Here is a 19,243-nt window from a genome sequence, read left to right on the forward strand (position 1 = left end):
ACAATGAGGAATTCTTCAGCCGCACAAGCCATGTGTCAAAATGAGTCACGGGTTGATGCTCGTATCATGTATGAATCAACAATGAAATCAATAATGAAAGAGGTGCTTATAGCAATCATGATGGTCTTATGCAATAACCCTCATCCTTTTCTTGTTTCTCGAGATCCGTAGACCTCCTAAATTGTTTTTTTGGTATTGTCTTTGGTGTATGTCTGTCTGGCTGTCTCTTGTAGTAGTGACTGGTTATGTACATACGAAGCAAATCCGGGCCTGCTTGCCCTCTGTGGTCTCCTGGAAACAATGAAGCCCTTCCTGGCTTTGATGATTCTCCGTTCGCCGTCGAATTCAAAATCGAGTGCAATCTTCAACTCAACGCTGTTAGAACGCACTCGTAAACCTGATGCTTGTCTAAAACATAGCTTTGCCAACCTCGACGTCGAACCGAATTCCAATCTGCTATTGCACGGTGCTCTGATGCTTATTGTGCTGTGCGCAGGTTAGTCTCTTCAAGAACTACGGCATCTCACTGGAAATTGTTGACAGCTTTTTTGCTGCAACTTTTTTTTCACTTCTTTTGTCTTTTCACCTTTTTGGGTGTTTCATGATGTTTGGCAATTGATGAGCATTCATGGTCTGTGGTCATATAGACCGACACGGACGCTTTGTGCATCGCGTCTGCTCATCGGTTCAGGCACTCTCGTAGAAATGCCCACGTGGGAAGGGGCAGGGCTACTGGTCAGGCTGTCACTCATTTTCAGGCGAGCGCTGCAGTAGCTGTCGGAGTGGGCGTTGGTGTGGGTGTCATCAATCGTTGTCGCTTGACAGATGCGCCATTGGCTTCGTCACCCTAAGTACAGAATCAGTACGAATAGCATGACTCGTTGCAAACGACAAACATACCTCAACTTCATTGATGCTCCTTCGAACCCCCGTCTTGGTCTCGACCTTGGAGGGCTTCACGACCTTCTTGACCGGCTTACTTGGCTTGACTTCGCCGGCTTTGGTGTCGAACACATCATCAGGCAGATCCCAGCTGATTATGTCAGCCAATACTGTATCACTGGGTGAGCTCGGTAGACTTACCACTTGATAGACGCAAGTGTGAGAAAATGTGCATCTCGATTGAAGCTTGTCCAGCCCTCGCAGATGTCCTTGAAGTTCTGGAAAGATGGCGCAATGTTGAGACTTCCCTTGGCCGTCGTGTCAATGCCGATATAGAAAGTGTACGTATACACGGTGTAAGCGCCTTGATCATTTTCTGGCTGAGTAGCAACCGCGGCCGGGACAGCGGCGCCGTCGCCGTTGCTGATAACAAGCTCTGGGTCGGTTGTTTCAACAGTCTTGGTCTCTTCCACCTTGTACTTCATGCTGCCCTTCTGGACCTCTCGAATCTGACCTTCATCCGTGCATCTGTGGACCCTCTTAAAGCCTTTGGTGAAAGGACGAGCAAGCGCGATATCCTTGATGCCTTCCAGTAACATGACGAAAATTCGGACTTTAGACTCAACAAGACCTGCCCATTGCTTGGCCGAATCGGCATTCAGCGTACTGGCAGTAACGCCAAGGTAGTATTTGTGGTCGGCTGTGAAGAAGGTGTGCTTTTTGAAAAGATCGCTCCAGCGGGCCTTTCCGGAAAAGATGCGGTTGGTGATCTGGCTTCCTCTCTCTAGCTCACGCAGGATGATAGCTTTGCCAGATTTGGAGATATTGTACGTGGCGGACATGCTAGGAAAGGCTGGAGTGATGATGGGCATCAGCATCTTACCGTCGCCCTTGTAGATCGCAGGGTTCCAAACTTTGAACTCGTTGCCCTGTGAATTTTTAGGCTGTTCAATGTCCTTCAGCATGACCGGGGTAGGCCACGGCCAGCTCTTCATGATGAAGAAGAATTTGTCGACGACCGTGGCACCGACTGCGTGAGGGTATAATTGGCAAACTCGTGCAACAAGCATTGCCCAAGCCACTCCGCCTGGGTATCCGACAATGTTCGCATAGACGGCTCTTCTCTGTGCCCACAATTTGATCGCTCGCAAAGCCGTCCGGAAAGTCTTTTGTTCCGGCACCAAGTTCAGAATCTCATCCGTGACGCGTGGCCCTGTGACTGCTCGAACAGTTGCCTGATCCAGCCCCGTGAGCAAATTGTTGTCGTTCAGAGTCAGGTTTTTAGGAATGGTGTGTAAACTGGCAATCGAGGCAAAAATAAGATCGATCTCGATATCGTTGATCTCCAGTTTGATTATAGGGACGTAGGAGTCTGGAACAGGAGTCAAGGACGTGACCTCGCCTTCTTCGGTCATATGTTTGAGAATGGCGGGAAACAACTCAAAAAAGTCCTCGCGGGTTACGTGTCTTGGGGCGACCGCCAGAGTATCGATATCGGATCCTTTGAAAGTCAATCTCTGGCGCATGCCACAAAAGCATGTACACGACTTACCCGGTCCAAATACTCCAAGACGATAACTACCGTAGGTCAAGATCTTACCGCCGAACTGGTCGATTTGCGATGGCGGTAGCCGCTGTCTGCGACTGACTTCTCGCACAAACTCTTGAGTAACTCTGTTGAGCAACGCAAGAGTGGACATCCTCTTTTGAGTGGCCTCCAGCGGCTCATAGTTGTTCTGTCTCTTCAACTCCTCGATCAACTCGGCCGTCTTTTCGTTATCGATGGGCTCGGGCAGCGCAGTAGACATGGGAGCGCTGATGCCCCATTGCTTGGGAGGAGCAGGCGGCGCAGCCATAATGACGATGTCAGACCGTGCCGAGATCTACGGGTCAAGTGTCGACACCCGTTAGAGGGGATAATTCGATGACAGGCAACCGTTGAGATGGTTGCGAAAGAGGACCAAGACGAAGGATTAGTGTGGGAGCGGGCTGAAAAGAAAGCGTGGAAAGGAAAACAGCATCGTCCCCAAACTCCAAATGAAAGATGACGATGAAATATTCAAGACAAGATGACAAGTAAAGGTGAAGTCTGATTGAAGGCGAAGTGACTTGGTCGGAAAACAAAAGATACCCGACTCGCAGGCAATCCTGTGGTACAACAGCACAGCGCAGCCTCTGGTGGCTCTCTTCCCCAGATGTGCCAAGCCTGGTCCCTTGTCGCCGCCATCCTCCCTTTCTTCCACTTTGAGAAGAAAACAGACACATTCTGAAGATATTGATGATATTGAATTTATCCCATCGACGACATGATCCTTATCTATTACCATCGAATCCTTTCATCATGTCGTCGATGGACATCACTCGCAATTAGCTATGCTGTCTGCCATCGAACCCTCGTCCGAGATGCCATACCACATTCTGCCACAGCGAGTCGAGATTGATGAAGTAATATTCGTCCGAAGGACCTTGACTCGAAACAAGACGCATGTTAAAACCAAAATAGGTGTCTTCCCAGTGTTCACATTCTCCCTCCGCGACCCTCTCGCCTCCCATATATCACCCACGTGATGATACAGTAGACAAGGCTCTGCTTACTTCAGCTAGGGCTTCGACTGCCGGGGACATGTGCAATCTATTTTCAGCATCCTTCGCAATCCCGAGATTCTGGGATCCATAGTATCCATACATACGGCGTACTGCCTCCGTAGTATCCGATCAACTACCAGTAACTGGTCAGTGCTGGGCTGTTCCTTGTTGCTACCACGTTGTCCGTCTTTGCGGGTCTGAAAGTTCAATACTACTATGGCTGATTATTGGGCTCATCGGTGCTCACTCAGACAGGGTTAGGGTTAAAATCTCGCCTAACTCGGAAATGCGAACAATATCCCCTGCCTTCGGGCCTTCGAATAGGAGCTCCTCTTCCGTTCGCTCTCCTGTGTTTAACCATGTTGTCCACAACTATGTCCAAGGCGAGCCTATTATTAACCCGATCAGGGGCTGATGTGGATCCCCCTTAGTAGGTACGGAGAACATACAAGTACAAGTAGTATTAATTTTTCGGTGACATGGCAAATGGTCAAAAGAGAGTCAAACCACCAACATGGCTCTTCCCTAGCCCATCGTATTCATGTCCCATGTTGATTTCTGTCTTTCTTTTTCTTCGTGGTTGTCGTAAAATGGTATGACACAACTAAGAATGCCACAGGCGCACAACCCGGCCTTCCGTTGGCCTCATCGCCTCGGAAGAATTATCCTCCTCACTGTTGCCCTCGTAATACTGCTGATCTATGCCACGAAATCCAGTTGGGAGCAGTCGCCAGATCCCAGTCGATTGTCCACCGTAACCCAGGTTATCGAAACCCTACCCCCCAATCATCCACCCGTACTTGTCGAGAACGAAGCCGATTCTGCAAAGGGCATCATCGTGTCTCTGCCTCCATCTCCAAGCCTTATAGAATCAGAACGACCGACTGCGACTCCCCTGCCGGTGCCTACCAAGGCATTGACCGACCACGATGAAGACCTCAGCCCGACTGGTGAAGGAGCACTTTACTCCAAGATTGGGAAAATAACCATGCTTTACTATGACAAAGTCACTAAAGACAGCGTCTGGTTTGAAAAGGCACTGGCCGGACACAAAGCCCACAATCTACGGTTCGGCTACAAACACTTCGTCCTCCGTCACGAAATTGTGCCCGATGTTTGGTCAAAACAGGCATTCATCCTATCCATCCTGTTGCAAGAGCTGGCGAAACCAATGGGTGATCGGTTGGAATGGTTGTTTTGGCATGACGCCGACTTGGTGCTTATGAATGCGCAACTTCCGCTCGAGATGTTCGTTCCGCCAGACGCATTCTCTCACGTCCACCACTTAGTTGCCAATGATCTGAACGGCCTGAACGCAGGGGTATTCTTCCTGCGGGTGCACGAGTGGTCGATGTGGTATCTCTCGGCGGTTATGTCATACACCACCTACAACCCAGATAAGCAGCTGCGGTACTCGGAGCAGACGGCCATGGAATGGTTGATTCAGGACAAATGGGGCAAGAACACGACTCACGTCCCCCAGAGATGGTTCAATGCCTATCAAGACTATGGTACTGACGACACCGTCCCTCCTGAATGGGAATGGAAGCACGGTTACTATGAGCCTGGCGATATTCTCGTTCACCTTCCTGGCACCGGCGATGCCCGACCCGACACGATGAAAGAATGGATCGATCGCGTCCGCGACGAAAATGCCAAGTACGAAATCCCTCTTGCAAATACTGCCCACATGAAGAACGTTACCGAATTCTGGGCCAACGACGCTAGGAAAGAGAAGGAGAATCAAGATACGTATTGGCGGCGATGGCATATTTTAATGAGGGTGGGCAGTCAACAGGACGACTTGCAAAGGGAGGCTGTCAAGGATGCTGAACAACGCGCAGTCGAGAATGGGTTGAGCGAGGACGCAAAGGAGATGAAGCTGAACGAGGTCAAGGAGAAGTTCAGACTGCAGAAGATTGCCGCTCTGAGGCAGGCGGAGAAGGAAAAATTGCAGCAAGAGGGATTGATCGAGAAGGATCATGAGGCTGGAACAAAAGATGAAGAAACAACCGCTGACTGAAAAGCCGACAGTACGAGGAAAGGAGGTCGTCTCGTATCTCCCCTACTATCCGATCGTCAACTCAACACCGTGACAATGTCGCCAGTCGCTGCCCAGCCGCACTCCGTCAAAGAACAGGACATGGTACGCACCATCGCATATCTAGTCGATCGACAGCGAAGGCCGTGTTGTGGCAGCTTCTATCAGATGCAAGGCACAGAAGAGCCCTTCTTGCGGGAAAATTCTTCCTTCAGTGCATGACGGAGGATGTATTCGCATGCATGCATGATGCGAAATGGTGAAACTGAATGGTCACTCAGAATTCAGACTGGGGGGACAGAGCGGGCGCCGTGGTTAGAAAGGGCAAAGTGTGATGGCGGTCGGATCGGGGGCTTCCAAGTGGCTTCCAAGTGGCTTCCAGGTGGCTTCCAGGTGGCTTTCGGGGGCCACCACAAGGACCCCTTGCTTGTTTCCCCCGAAGCTGCCGTCGAAAAGGTCTAGAACACAAAGTAATCCAGGCACATGGGCTTTAATAGGCTCGCTGGTTATTTTCAAGGTCGAGGGACCCATCATGGCCCAATGATTACGCATTCTTCAAGATCAAGCTTCTTCCCAGTGACTGTTGATTGACGCGGGCCATTTCCTACACAAACCCACCTCCTACTCGTAGCCCACTGCTCTTGGTGGTGGAGTGCAAGGCTTGCATAATGGCAAGATACTCTGGACATCCCGCTCGGGCCTGGCCCCTCAAAGAATCAAAGATTGGTTTTGCAACCCACTCCACCGCCAACAGCTGCTTATCCATCCTGCTCGTGCTCAGCAACGTGTAGGTAGAGTCTTCGCCAGTGCTTCTTCAATACTTATCTAGGCAATGAGAGCGCCGTTCATCGTCCCTGCGTTGGTACCGCGAAATCGCCCGTCATACACCTTCCGAGCGAAACTGGGCGCAAGATAGGATACCTGACAAAGCACAATGACCGTCACGGCCGCAGCTGGTGTATTCCCCGTCCAGCCAGCGGACTTTGTCTTGAACGATGTACGACGGGCTCGAGAGTTCTACCACTACCTACAACCGGATAATCTAGTCCACCCTGACCTCCGCCGTCGCGACTCGACGATCGATGTTTCCTCTGACGATGTTCCCAGTCTCAGCAATGCTCTGGCACCCTTCTGCCAGCTTGCCGTCCTCCGCTGCAAGTGCAGGAAATCGATGCTCAATGTCATGGATCGCGACGTCATGTACTTCCTCGCCGAAGCAACAAAAGAATCCGCAGGAGATGGAGAGAGTGCATATGAATTTGTGGAAGACCCAATACTTATGAGGTGCAGCTCGGTACCGCTGAAGGGAAGAATATGCGAGATGACAATCGGACTGGACAACACCGCTGGGTCGCAGCCCACAGCTATGTTTGTCATTCCGGATCTGACGCAGTCTGATTTCTCCCAAATGGAAATCGTGACGGGACCCCCATACTACAGGTTTTACGCCGGTGTGCCCATCACCACAAGAGAAGGGATCAATATCGGAAGCCTTGCTGTCATGGATACCAGCCCTCGTCCTAACGGACTGACAAAAGCCGAATCACTTTTTCTCGCCAACTCTGTCCGACAGATAATGCTTCACCTGGAGATCAACAGACAGGCGATTGAAGGTCAGCGATGTCGTCGTATGGCGGAAGGACTTGAAGCTTTTATTGCCGGCAAAAGAGCAATTCAGCCGCAGGGGCATCTGTTGGAGAAATCTATCAAAAGAAGGTCGAAGCTATTAAACGGCACCGAGCCGTCCGCCGCCGACGAGAGCAAGGGACAGCATGCGTATCTTGGTGAGTATAAGCTTCACGCCGAGAGATCTAATTCTCTAGACTCTATTGAGTATGAAGCTAGTACATCTGGGCAATCATCTGACTCTGACGATGGGTGGACCATGGCCGACGACGACGCTGAATCCAGGTCACATACGAAAACATTCGGCAGAGCAGCGAATATCCTGCGGGAATGCTTCGGCGATCTTGGAGAGGACGGGGCGGTGACATTTGTGAGCATTAGCACGCGATCCGGCAAGAGTCCCATCAACATGCAGAGACGGCGATCGGTGCCTTTTCTGCCCGCAACAAAGCCTGCGAACCAGGTGTCTCAGAGGGATGGAGAGGCCGGCGATGAGGAGGCTCGGTCAACAGCAAGCCAGTCTTCGTTCATGGCTTATTCAACAGAAAGCGAACCTTATATGGGAGAAAAGGACTTGGAGCAAAAGGCGCAAGATATCGACGACGAAATGCTTCAGAGCCTGATGAAGCGGTATCCTGGCGGAAAACTGTGGTCGTTTGACATCAACAGCTCATCATCCTCTGAAGATGACAGAGCCATACCTCGGCCGCCCCTTCGCTTACGCAAAAGGAGCCGTCGAAAACAAATGGAGATGGATGTACTGCGAAGAGCTTTCCCTTTGGCACTACAAGTGCTGTACGCACCTCTATGGGATGCAACGATTGGGACATTCGCTCATGCCTGCTTTGTGGCGACAACATTAGATACAAGGTCGTTCAGCTCGACCGTTGAACTGCCCTTCCTCAACTCGTTTTGCAGCACTTTGATGGCGGAGTGCAGCCGGCTGGACACTATGGTCGCTGACAAGCAAAAGAGTGATTTTGTTGGTACAATATCTCACGAGATGCGGTCACCTTTACACGGACTTTTGGCGAGTGTGGAGTTCCTGACTGAGACTGACCTCACCGGCTTTCAGAAGTCATTGATCGATACCGTTGATTCTTGTGGTCGGACTTTATTGGACACAATTAACCACGTTCTCGACTTCTCAAAGGTGAACTCATTCCAGAGGGTTTGGCAAGCATCAAACAAGAAGTCGCACGGCTCGAAGCGTAACAACTTCTTGGGCCCGGACAACTCTTCAAAATCACTATCGCATGGCGCACCGCCTCTTCTACAGCTGTTTGGCGTCACGGATGTATCTTGTGTTCTGGAAGAAGTGGTTGATGGCCTAGTACTTGGTCACACCTACAATTCGGGCATCGATATAACGGACGTGTCTCGTCAAGCACGAGGGCGAGGAGCGACTAAGACGAGCAGACAGGACGGAGCGAGTCCGGAGCCTGTCGACATTATCATAGATATTGAAGAAGCTGATTGGAACTTCTTGACACAGCCTGGAGCAGTCAGGCGGATCATCATGAACATCACTGGGAATGCCATCAAATACACCACTCAGGGATCGATCCATGTGCGACTAAGACTAAAGCAATCAACCGAACCTGATGGCAACGACTTGATGATCTTTACAGTGACCGACACTGGGAAGGGTATTTCGCAGGAATTTCTGTCTTCCAGGTTGTTTGTGCCCTTCGCCCAGGAAAACTCTCTGGCTCCTGGTACTGGCCTCGGGATGAGTATCGTTCGGAGTATTGTTCTCATGCTCGGCGGCACTATTGACGTGAAAAGCGTTGTCAATCAAGGCACGACAGTCGAGGTAGCCCTGCCAATGAAGAGACCGTTGTCAGGCCAGACGTCGACCCAGACCACTCCTTGGTCTGGCGGTACGATATCCTCCACAGCTTCGGGACCAGATGATAGCATCACTTTCCTGCAGAACCACTCAGATGAAGGCACTGTCACATTCTATCAACCGAAGACTGAGGCAGACAATCAGCTAGGGCAGGTTCTTCAGTCATATATACGGAATTGGTACGATCTCCAGTTTGTGGATTCGCGACTCTACAAGAGCTGTGCCGTTGTTCTTGTGAGAGAACAACATTTGGAAAATTTGATTCAGGATCCGGTCGGTACACCTGGAAACCGTCCGGCCCTGGTCGTGATGTGTTCTGTGTCGAGCAAGCACAGCGCTGCACTGTTACGATCACTCGAAGAACGAATAAGCAGTGTGCTCGAGTTCGTATCTACGCCTTGCGGCCCGCACAAGCTCGCTCGCAGCATACGGATGGCGCTGGAGAAGAAACAAGCACAGAAAATCACCTTCACAGCTCCATCGAAATTAATGTCGCCCGGATATACAGCTGCTAGTCCTGGGGCATCAAGGACAGCGCTGGAACCGGTGACGGAGGAGTTGCGCGAGATGGACCTGAATCGGCCCGGCGAAAGTGACAAAGCCAAAGTCGTGCAAGCCACCGAGACATTCGCAGCGTCACAGGCTAGCCAGAACGCGCAGATGGCTCTACACGAGCCTCTAACAGCTCAGCGCACGCCAAGAACTCACGTCAGTGAAGGCGATTCGTTCCCGTTCCCTATACAGATCCAAGATGCATCTCGAGTCCGCCGCGAGCGCAACCGCAGCCTGTCGTCAAATAGTCAGAAACGAAATCCGCCGAGCAACAGCACCACCCCGTTGGAAACGCCGAGACCGACTAATCTTGTGGGCACGCCAAAGGGCGAGCCTGTGAATCCGCATGTCCTGCTCGTCGACGACAACAAGATCAATTTGCGACTGCTCGAGACGTATTTGCGCACGAAGAGGAAGTATACGCGCATCTGCCAGGCCGAAGATGGTGAGCAGGCTGTCAATGCGGTGACAAGTGCTCAACAACCCTTCGATGTGATTTTCATGGACATCTCAATGCCAGTTCTGAACGGCTTCGAAGCCACCCGAGCGATCCGCGAGTTTGAACATGGGAAAGGTGATGGCAGTGATCCAGGCGCGATGATTATTGCCCTTACGGGCTTGGCGAGTGGGAAAGATCAGGCTGAGGTATTCGACTCTGGGTGCGACATCTACATGACGAAGCCGGTCAGTTTTAAGGAGGTGGGAAAGTTGTTGGATCATTGGGAGGCGCATCAAAATGCAGGCCTGGGTGAACAAATGGCATACTAGTGATTGGGCAGGAAGCTTATACTGGATGTACGGACGGCGGCCAGCCCGGATGTCGCGGTATGTTTTGGAGAACAGCAGTTCGAACGAAGAATATGAACTTGATGTCCCGGCATGGCGTTTGAAGGGCAGGACCATGGGAGAATGGGAAAGAAATGCGGTCCCCATTGACAGGGACAAGGCTTGGATGAACATACATTTTGGGCGTAACGGAACTGCACGACCATGAAAACAGGAATCGGCGGCGGACTGTCGCGACTAGGGCTATGGGTTGAATACTATACTTTGACCAACTCTTGAACGGGTTGCCACGGTGAATGGAACCGCAGGCGGTGCAATACGGGATGCACTGGCTCCCTTGACGTATGCTTTTCGAAAGGAAATTGGGGAGGTCAGGCTGGTATAGGTCGACTTGATCACAGAGCACAGATGCGTACCAGGCATTTACCCAGCATCGCAGAGCAGATACAGATACAGCTAATGAGGTCTCAAAGGAACGCCGTTCCTTGTCCATGCGTGGGTTACCATGGACGCTTGAATAATCCTGCGCTGTAGACCGTACAGTAAACACTTGACGGCCTAAGGAGTGGCGAGTTGTACCAAGTACTGAGTGTATTAGTATTACTTCGTTTTTAAGTCATGAAATTGTGCATTTCTCGGTGCCGTTGTCATTACTGCCTCCAATTCAGCCGTGAGCCGAATCATTCTGCATCTGTATCATTTCGATGTGCATGTGCTATCTCTCTCATCTGCCCTGCGCGGGCGGAAACCCATTTTTTCCGGCTCACCAGGCATCTGTCGACACTGTCTTTCATATCAGGGGTTGGACAGTGCGGCCACATAAGGTAGGTACTTCGGTATCTGTACGGGAGTATACCTGTACCGAGTATACCTAGATGACGCAGGGTACATGTGTAGTCTTCACGCAAGCTTGGGTGCCTCGTCGAGTAATCGGGCCAGCCGTTCGTCCAACCATTTGGCATCGTCCTGGTTGCCCGGCGGTCCTCCAGCCCAGTGGCCCCAGATGGAAGGATAGACCTCGAGGGTGCCAACACCGGCGGACATGTTTGCGACTTCGTATTCGGAGTCTTCGGGTCTAATAGGGTGGAGGAAAGGGGAAAGGGTCAGCTAACTTTGAAGCTGAAAGTACTCCGTAGGACCAAGGCCAAAACCAATACTGTACTCACGGAAAATATAAATCCGTCTTGCTCGGCAGCACCAACGTCTTGGCCTTGATCGAGGCCATGGCCTTTTCAAAGTTGCCATTGTACGGCTCCTGGGCGCTCACATCGCCGTTGGTCCACGTCCATAACATGGTCAACAAGTTCTCGGGATCCTTGCTGAGGCCCCATGTCTCCCAGAAGGATTTGAGAAAGTCCTCGAGATCTTTGGCGCCGTACGCCTTTTCGTGCAGTTTTTCGCGGTAAAAGGCCTGGCTGAAGCCCCAGCCCGCGTAGACGCGGCCGAAGGCTTTTAGGCCCGCGGTGCGTTCGTCGTCGGTCCATGTGCGGACTTTGTCTTTGCCTTCGATGCGTTCAGCGGCCGGGCCCGCGGAGGAGGTGTGTTTTGCTGCGAGGAGGGCTGACTTGACGCCCTCTAGCATGGTCTGGTTGTGGATCGAGGTCCGCGCGGACCCGCAGAAGGGGACGACGATGTCCATGAAGTCCGGGTACTGCGTGGCCCATTGGAAGGCTTGGCCCGCGCCCATGGACCAGCCTGTGACCATGCGCAGGTGCGTGATGCCCAGGTGTGAAGTCAGTAGGGTGTGCTGGGCGCGCACGTTGTCGTAGAATGTCACGTAGGGAAATGGGACGGTGGATGGTGAATTGGAGGGTGAAATGGATTGGCCGTTGCCGAAGAGCGCGGGTATGATGATGAAGTAGCGGTTCGGGTCGAGGGCCTTGTCCGATCCGATTAGCCATTCGTTGTCGGAGATCAGACCTGTGTACCAGGTTGGATACAGGATGGCCGGGTTGGATGGGGAGCCATATGTTTTGTAGGCGATGAAGGCGTCGGGGATGGTCGAGCCGGATTGTAGGGTGAAGTCGCCGAGGGAGAAGGTCGAGTAGTCCGACATATTGAGAGGGCACTTTGTAGACCTTTTTTCTGATGAACGCACTAGACAAGGATTTCGTATGAAGCAGGCAGCTTGATGGCTTGTAGGGGTGTACAGGTGTGTAACGATGGGCAGTGCTTGATATCAGCTCCCGAGGAGGAGGCTCTTGAGAAGACGGGCGGTTCTTAGACGCGCATATGAAAGTAGTCGGCTTCCAGGCTTGCGCTGTGTGGGTGAGTTGCGTAGAAAACCCGGATTGTTTTATTGTTTTGTAGTTCAGTCTGGCTTTTCACAGCTTCAAGTTGTCGATATCCCCTCTTCTCGTATGGGTTAATGGAACGAGGAGGAGCATGACATGATAGCTGGTGAGTTGAATAGATAATCGACCCCGCAAAACGGGCATCTCCATTGGAGGCCGGGTAGGAGATCAAGTGCAACACGAGGCTATCGTACAGTCTGCCCGCAGATGGTGACGTAAAGTTGAAGAGATCAAATATGGGGACTTGCTCGACATATCTGATCGAACTTTTCCCTATCTATTTCGATCATAGAGAAAGGATCTTCGAAGTCCGACAAGACGACATAATTGCTCCTAGGGAGAGCCATGGACTAGCGGAAAGCGTCAAGCAAGGCCAGGCGAGACTCCTTTCTGATACCTACCCGGTGCGGCGATAATAGTATATGAAAAGCGTGTTTCCCCGAACACTGTGTTCCACACTCGCGTTGCGGCCTCTGCAACCGCTCGCCCGAGGAACATCAAGACTGGGGGCAAGGACGATGTCTTCCAAGGAGTCCAAGCCTCAAGAGGCCCAGGAGAAACACGATGCCGAATCCACAGTCAAGCGCAACCCGCACGGCGACTTTTCCAAGGTCCAAGCATCGCGACCTGATTGGGAAGAAGACCGTCAATGGCACTTTACCAAGACGCGCAATCCCGACTGGAAGTACGGTGATGGCGCATCCGATAAGTCAGGCTTGTCGAAAGCTCATGTCTCAATCGACCCGTATGCCGAAGGACGCCCGCCGGTATTGAACTACAAACTGCTCATATCCGGCATCATCCCGCGTCCAATTGGCTTTTTGTCAACCAGGTCCAAGGACAAGTCGTCCACGAATCTCGCACCGTTCAGTTACACGCAGGTGTTCAACCACGACCCTCCAATCTTTGGCGTCGGGTTCAGTGGTGGTTTCGACAATGCAAAGGACACGCTGAAGAACCTGGTCGACACGGGAGAGTGTGTGATCAACATCATTAGCGAGCACTACCTTGAGGCGGCCAATGCGTGTAGCATCGATTTGCCGTACGGAGAGTCAGAATGGTCGGTCTCGGGGCTGACGCCTGCGGATAGTGCTGTCGTGGCGGCTTCAAGAGTAAAAGAGGCCGTGTTTAGCATCGAAGGCAAGCTGGTGAATACGCAGGAGTTTGAGAGTAGAACGACGCCAGGGAAGAAGACGGGTGTGCTGGCAGTTATTGAGGGAGTGCATTTCTGGGTCAGGGAGGATGCGATTAACGAGGATCGGAGTCTGATTGCACCGGAAGTGTTGAGACCGATTGCCAGGTTGGGAGGAATCACTTACGCAAGAGTGTTGGAAGGATTCGAGATTCCTAGGCCGGTGTTGAAAGAGGAGCAGAAGAAGGGCATTCTGAACGATGGCCTGATCAAGCCGAAGGTAGATGGACAATAGCGCTCTCATTGTGTTGTTTTGTTAGATACAGCAAGCTTGATTATAGAAGTGGTCAAAGAATACAACAAATCGTCCGAATCAGAAGTTGTAGATCAGGTGTGTGGTGTACTGTATGCCGTGGACTACGGGGTGTACGGGCTACAGTACCTAGGCCCCTAGGGAGGATCTGTCGAAGAGCCAAGCGAGGCAGGTGTATGCGGCTGTGGACATGGCACACATGGGTGTTCCTGGCGGACCCCGACCTAAGAAGTCGGTTACGAGGGTCGAACAGCTCTCCTGATTTCCCCAGGCGCAGACCACCGCCGATCGTACCTATGAGCACCCCTAATAGGGCTCACCAGGCCACCGAAGGCTTACGGTAATGCCCTTGGACCCCGCAGATGTTGGGTGACCCAGCGTCTCTCGTTTTCCCGGTGTCGATCGTGCATGAGAAGATACCGTAGATGATGGCTGTAAAAGCCATCTCCTTCAGATCAAATCAATCATTGTGCACGACCACACATCAGATCCTGCAACCTGGTCCTTTCTTCGCTGATCTGCTCTCGCAAACACCGTTGTTGCGGCGCTTGTCCCGAGATTTACCTGCTTGTTTTCTGTCACTCACGCAGAAACACTTGCGCAGAACGGGTCGATTACCATGTTACGGCACAGTGCCAGCATCGTAAACCCTTGCTGCGAAGCATGAGCTTCAGCAATACTCCCAATCCCGACCTGCCCACGTCAAACACGAGCTCGAGAAGCTTCCTTCCACCCCCTCGTCAGATTCGTTTCGTCTCGACCGATGGCCAACCGCACACCAAGAGGAGGCGCATAAATGCTGCTTGTTTGACATGTCGCAAGAGAAAGACACGCTGCTCGGGCGAGCGCCCGGAATGCAAAACGTGCACTGAGAACGGGCACGACTGTTCGGGCTATGCAGATCATCGGTCGGGTCATTCAGAAGGTGAGAAGACTGAACATGATGGGGAGGAGGAAGTCGCGCCGGGTTTCTCAACCCCTCAGAAGCCGTCAAAGGATGTAGAAACTGCAATGTATCCGCATCTGAGCGCAAATGATCATCGTTCTGCGCGCAACATTCCAGTAATAGGAGCGGGAGACAGGGGCGACCCTGGTGAGATCAAGAGCCCAGGTAGCAGTCACACCGGAAGCAGCTCGACGTCGGCGAGAAATCGAGTCCCATACTTTCGCTATTTTGGTCCAACCGCCATTGTACCTGGCTTCAAGCAGATGGTCGTCCAGGTAAAAGACCACCGAAGAAGCTTGCCGTCTGTGTCTGGAGATTCACCGACATCTGGACAGCAGGCCGACTCGAATTCAGCAGTTGGTCAGGAAAACCCGCCTGTGGAGATCCCATTCTATGATGCTACGGATCCTGAACCAAATGCTCCGTTGGTAACTCATCTTTGTGAGACATTCTTCTCTCATTTGGGCTGCAATTATCCCTTCCTTCAGCGAGAGAGGTTCTTGAAGGACTTGGAAGACAAGAAGGTCGATGCTATCTTGGTCGATGCTGTCTGTGCTGTGGCTGCTCGATTCTCCCCTAGTCCTCTGCTTTGCCAATCGAACGACACGTCGGTCCCTCTGGACGCCGAAAACAATGTGAGAAGAGCTTTTCGTGGCCACCCTTTTGCTCAAAGAGCTATGGCTGCTGTCGTTGACACTTTCTCATGCCCGACTATGGCAGTCGCTCAGGCTTGCTTGCTGCTAGCCTACGAGGAGTTTGGTACAGATCACGACAGCGGACTATGGATGTACCTAGGTACTGCAATAAGGATGGCGCAAGATCTCGGTATCCAGAAGCTTGAAGGCTTACAACTAGAAGGCCGAATCGGACCTACACCCAAAACCGCAAAGCATGGTCAAGAAGGCAAAGCTGAGGAAGGGAGGAGGTTCGAACAACAGCAAATGCTGTCGCAGAATCTCTCTCACAAAGACGGTGCGCAGCTCGATGACAGGCGCGCAAGCGAGCGGGAGCGGATCGATACCTTCTGGGCAATATTCTTCCTTGACCGGGCTGTGTCGTCCGGTGTCGGGCGACCCGTCACTTTGCGAGACAAAGACATTGAAATCTCGTTTCCTTACCGGCCAAATGAGTCAATGATTGAAGGTTACCCTGATCCATTTCCAGCCATGATCAAGATCGTTCATATGTACGGACGGGTTGCCGATGTGCTTAACAACATCAAGGAAGTGAGTCAAGTAACGCCAGAAGTACTGAAGCGTTTGGCGAGCATGGAAAGAGACCTTACAGGTAGGTGACACAAGTGTTTAGAATTCACATAACTCACTGAAACAGGCATTTATCAACGTCTGTCGCCAAAGTTGCACTTCAACGCGACGAATTTTCAGCACTATGTCAAGGCTGGTCATGGCACCAATTTCATCTTGCTACATTTTTGGTTCCATACGTTGATCGTACTGGTTCATCAACCGACACTGTTGCATTCTTTCGAAGGACGGATTCAACAACTCTTCCCCGACAGCAGAGAGTTGTCTATGTCTTCAGCAAAGACAATTGCGGACATACTTGCCTTCGCAGAGCTCATCGATGTCAAGAGCTTCATTGGTAATCCTTTCACGAGTCAGCCAATGTACGTTGCCGCGTGCGCCTTTCTCGCAGAGGCTGCTGCGCATAATTCACAACCTCCCTCTCGGGCAGCATCGCCACCTGCAAATGGGCTCCAGCCAAGGGTGAAGCAAGAAGGTGCCTCTCAGAAGAATCAGTCGGAACATAGAGCAGTTTCCGCACGGCATACCCTGCTAGCAACCGCGGCAAACCAGAATTATCAGCGTTGTTACAAAGCTCTGAAGACCTTGGATTCATACTGGGCCGGATGTCGCTATATCCTGACCGCTCTGGACCAAAAAGCCAGGGGTTTGATGGATCCTCTTCTTTTCACTGCCGAAGACGTGGACGGCGATATGCCCTCGACTGAACCGTCTTTCACGACGCCTGGATGGCGGCGAAGCACTTCGCTTGCAGCTTCATTGGGAGCCTATAGCAATGCTCTGCGCAGACACATGGCTCTTTCTCCGAAAATGGACCTGAGTCACGCAATCGGCTGGTCGCTGACAGGGACCGCCAACTCACCGGCGCCGAATCTTAGCTTCCTGTACCCTAATACAGGCGGCGGAGACGATCATGACATGGCTTCTACGATGAAATCGAGCATACAGCCGACTTCGGCCACCCAGATTCTGCCAAACGAAGACCAACAGAATGTGCCCGGCCAAGATACTATTCTACCTAATCTTCAACAATTCTCTCCTAATCTTGACCAACTGGGCCAGTACCAGCCATCTATGGCAGAAACGAGAAACAAAATGCCCTCACTGCCGTATGATCCAGTTTCCACCGCCGAGGCGGACTTACTGCTCGGTCTGCACTCTCCCTACACCAGGAGTGTTTCGAATCCGTCCGTCGCCGCTGCAGGCCAGACACCAAATGCCTTTGGCTACCCTCAGCAGCAAGGTAACATGCCAAATATCCAGCAGCAGCAGTACTTTGACAATCAGGGTCAGAACTTCAACAACATGTTCATTGAGACGCAGGATATCGACATGAGCGGACAGCAATTGAATTTCAACTTTCCAGGTGGTGATATGATACCCTGGCTTGAGTACTTACCTCAGGATGTGTTGAACTATTTCGGTGATCCACAGGCTGATGCAGAAGGGTTTCTGCAACCTGGGTGAACTGCTGAAGATGCTATTGCATGCTGTCTGCCAAGTCCGGAGACCACTTTCCGAGACCATCTCCAGCAGGAGTTGTGTCTCATCGCACTATGTATATCGGTAAACCCTAACCCCAAGAGCACTCTCCCACCCAAGGTACAAACCGTTGACTACTACGGCGATCCCTCGACCGCCGATACACTGTGCTCAAGAGTCCATGTCCTCGGAGTCCACTGCGAGAGTTGGGCGAGCGGGCAGTAAAGTCCGGGGTGTCTGTGGCTGCACCACAGAGAGATGTTGTGTACAGTACACTGTACCAAATCAGGTGGCCAAACGACCCTCGTCCTGAGGGCATTGTCACCGGACTGGAAGCACATTGGAGGCACGATCGGTTGCAGCCCGGCAGACATTGAAGCATGTCATCACTTTACGGTAGACCTTAGACGGAAACACATCCCATTGGCATCTGTCTTGCGATCCCTGCAACAATGGGTGTGCACAATATCCATATACATATCTATATCATCAACCCGGCGCAGATGCTTTCGACTTCGCCAGTCTTGGCCGTGCTTGTTCGATCGACCAAGCCGGCAGAAACCGAACAGCCTTCCGCCGAGCCCTCAATTTGGCCAGGCAAGTTTCAACGCTCCACCGATGGTCCAACCCTTCAGCAATGTGCGTCAGGACAGAGTCATGAAACAGTATGATTGTTTTAAACTTGCAGAACATCATGGACAACCCCAACCACAGCGGATACTCTGGACCTTCATCGAGATCGGAGCTTCAGGAGATGGTGGCACGTCGAGAAAATAGCTAGCACAGCACCCTAAGATTCGCAGTTTGTATGCTGCATCATTGTTCACCGATATCTATCCTGTGCCTAATAAATAGGTTGGATCTCAGCAAGAGAACCTTCCTCAGGAAACCCCAAGCATCTGGTGGTACGTTACTATAACGGAGTCCCGTTCTTTGGCACCCACGAGTTCTCAATTTCGTCTGCCACTTCCATCTAATTGACAACTTCCTCCGACACTTCTACCTTATTCTCAACTTCGGATTATTAACTGCCTCTGCCGCCTCCATACAACTTGTTTACCTTCTTGGACCTCATCTCAACTTTAGTTGTCTCCGCAAACATCACTCACGACGGCGCCAATTGTCACCATCAAGTTCAATTCGTCCTCGACTTCAGTTCGACTCTGCAACTTAAACATCTTCCCAGCACATCAAGTCGGAAATCTAAGTCTTAAGTTGAGGTATCCTACCCTTCAGCATAATGTCAGTGAGGAACTTAAGAAGTACATGGCGATTCGCTTTGCTTGTTACATAGTCTATGGAATCTCCTTGCTTCTGGATGCTCGCTATCTTCGTTCCCTTGCTCTCCCTTTAGTTGAGAGTGAAGAATTACTGCGCAGTAGTTATGGCTGACTGGGGGTTTGGAATTCTGTGGACTGTTTTAGCAATGACGCCCCCCACACCGGGGCATCGTGGCGCACTTTTGAACCCGCGTGGATACTGAGGC

General features: G+C 51.7%; 6 protein-coding genes across 6 annotated transcripts; 4 read left to right on the top strand and 2 right to left on the bottom strand.

Annotated features, from left to right (window-relative positions):
* Positions 1-144: 144 nt before the first annotated feature.
* Positions 145-3,024, bottom strand: PV05_07305 (uncharacterized protein). Its single transcript, XM_013460115.1, has 4 exons — positions 2,435-3,024; positions 1,084-2,383; positions 901-1,033; positions 145-847 (listed from the first exon to the last, which is right to left on the bottom strand). The coding sequence occupies exons 1-4, from the start codon at positions 2,736-2,738 to the stop codon at positions 755-757; spliced, it is 1,830 nt and encodes a 609-aa protein (XP_013315569.1). The 5' UTR covers positions 2,739-3,024; the 3' UTR covers positions 145-754.
* An 833-nt stretch (positions 3,025-3,857) lies between these two features.
* On the top strand, positions 3,858-6,069 carry PV05_07306 (uncharacterized protein). The gene has a single exon (XM_013460116.1). It carries the CDS (start codon positions 4,064-4,066, stop codon positions 5,489-5,491), a length of 1,428 nt encoding a protein of 475 aa, XP_013315570.1. The 5' UTR covers positions 3,858-4,063; the 3' UTR covers positions 5,492-6,069.
* A 187-nt stretch (positions 6,070-6,256) lies between these two features.
* On the top strand, positions 6,257-10,904 carry PV05_07307 (uncharacterized protein). Its single transcript, XM_013460117.1, has one exon. The coding sequence runs from the start codon at positions 6,444-6,446 to the stop codon at positions 10,305-10,307; it is 3,864 nt and encodes a 1,287-aa protein (XP_013315571.1). The 5' UTR covers positions 6,257-6,443; the 3' UTR covers positions 10,308-10,904.
* A 3-nt stretch (positions 10,905-10,907) lies between these two features.
* PV05_07308 (uncharacterized protein) lies at positions 10,908-12,685 on the bottom strand. The gene is made up of 2 exons (XM_013460118.1): positions 11,492-12,685; positions 10,908-11,400 (listed from the first exon to the last, which is right to left on the bottom strand). Exons 1-2 carry the CDS (start codon positions 12,379-12,381, stop codon positions 11,226-11,228), a joined length of 1,065 nt encoding a protein of 354 aa, XP_013315572.1. The 5' UTR covers positions 12,382-12,685; the 3' UTR covers positions 10,908-11,225.
* Positions 12,686-12,913: 228 nt separating this feature from the next.
* On the top strand, positions 12,914-14,130 carry PV05_07309 (uncharacterized protein). The gene has a single exon (XM_013460119.1). The coding sequence runs from the start codon at positions 13,042-13,044 to the stop codon at positions 14,044-14,046; it is 1,005 nt and encodes a 334-aa protein (XP_013315573.1). The 5' UTR covers positions 12,914-13,041; the 3' UTR covers positions 14,047-14,130.
* Positions 14,131-14,463: 333 nt separating this feature from the next.
* Positions 14,464-19,054, top strand: PV05_07310 (uncharacterized protein). The gene is made up of 2 exons (XM_013460120.1): positions 14,464-16,297; positions 16,343-19,054. The coding sequence occupies exons 1-2, from the start codon at positions 14,728-14,730 to the stop codon at positions 17,740-17,742; spliced, it is 2,970 nt and encodes a 989-aa protein (XP_013315574.1). The 5' UTR covers positions 14,464-14,727; the 3' UTR covers positions 17,743-19,054.
* The last annotated feature ends 189 nt before the right edge of the window (positions 19,055-19,243 follow it).

The sequence above is a fragment of the Exophiala xenobiotica genome, assembly GCF_000835505.1.
Source record: "Exophiala xenobiotica strain CBS 118157 unplaced genomic scaffold supercont1.4, whole genome shotgun sequence".
Lineage (NCBI taxonomy): Eukaryota > Fungi > Ascomycota > Eurotiomycetes > Chaetothyriales > Herpotrichiellaceae > Exophiala > Exophiala xenobiotica.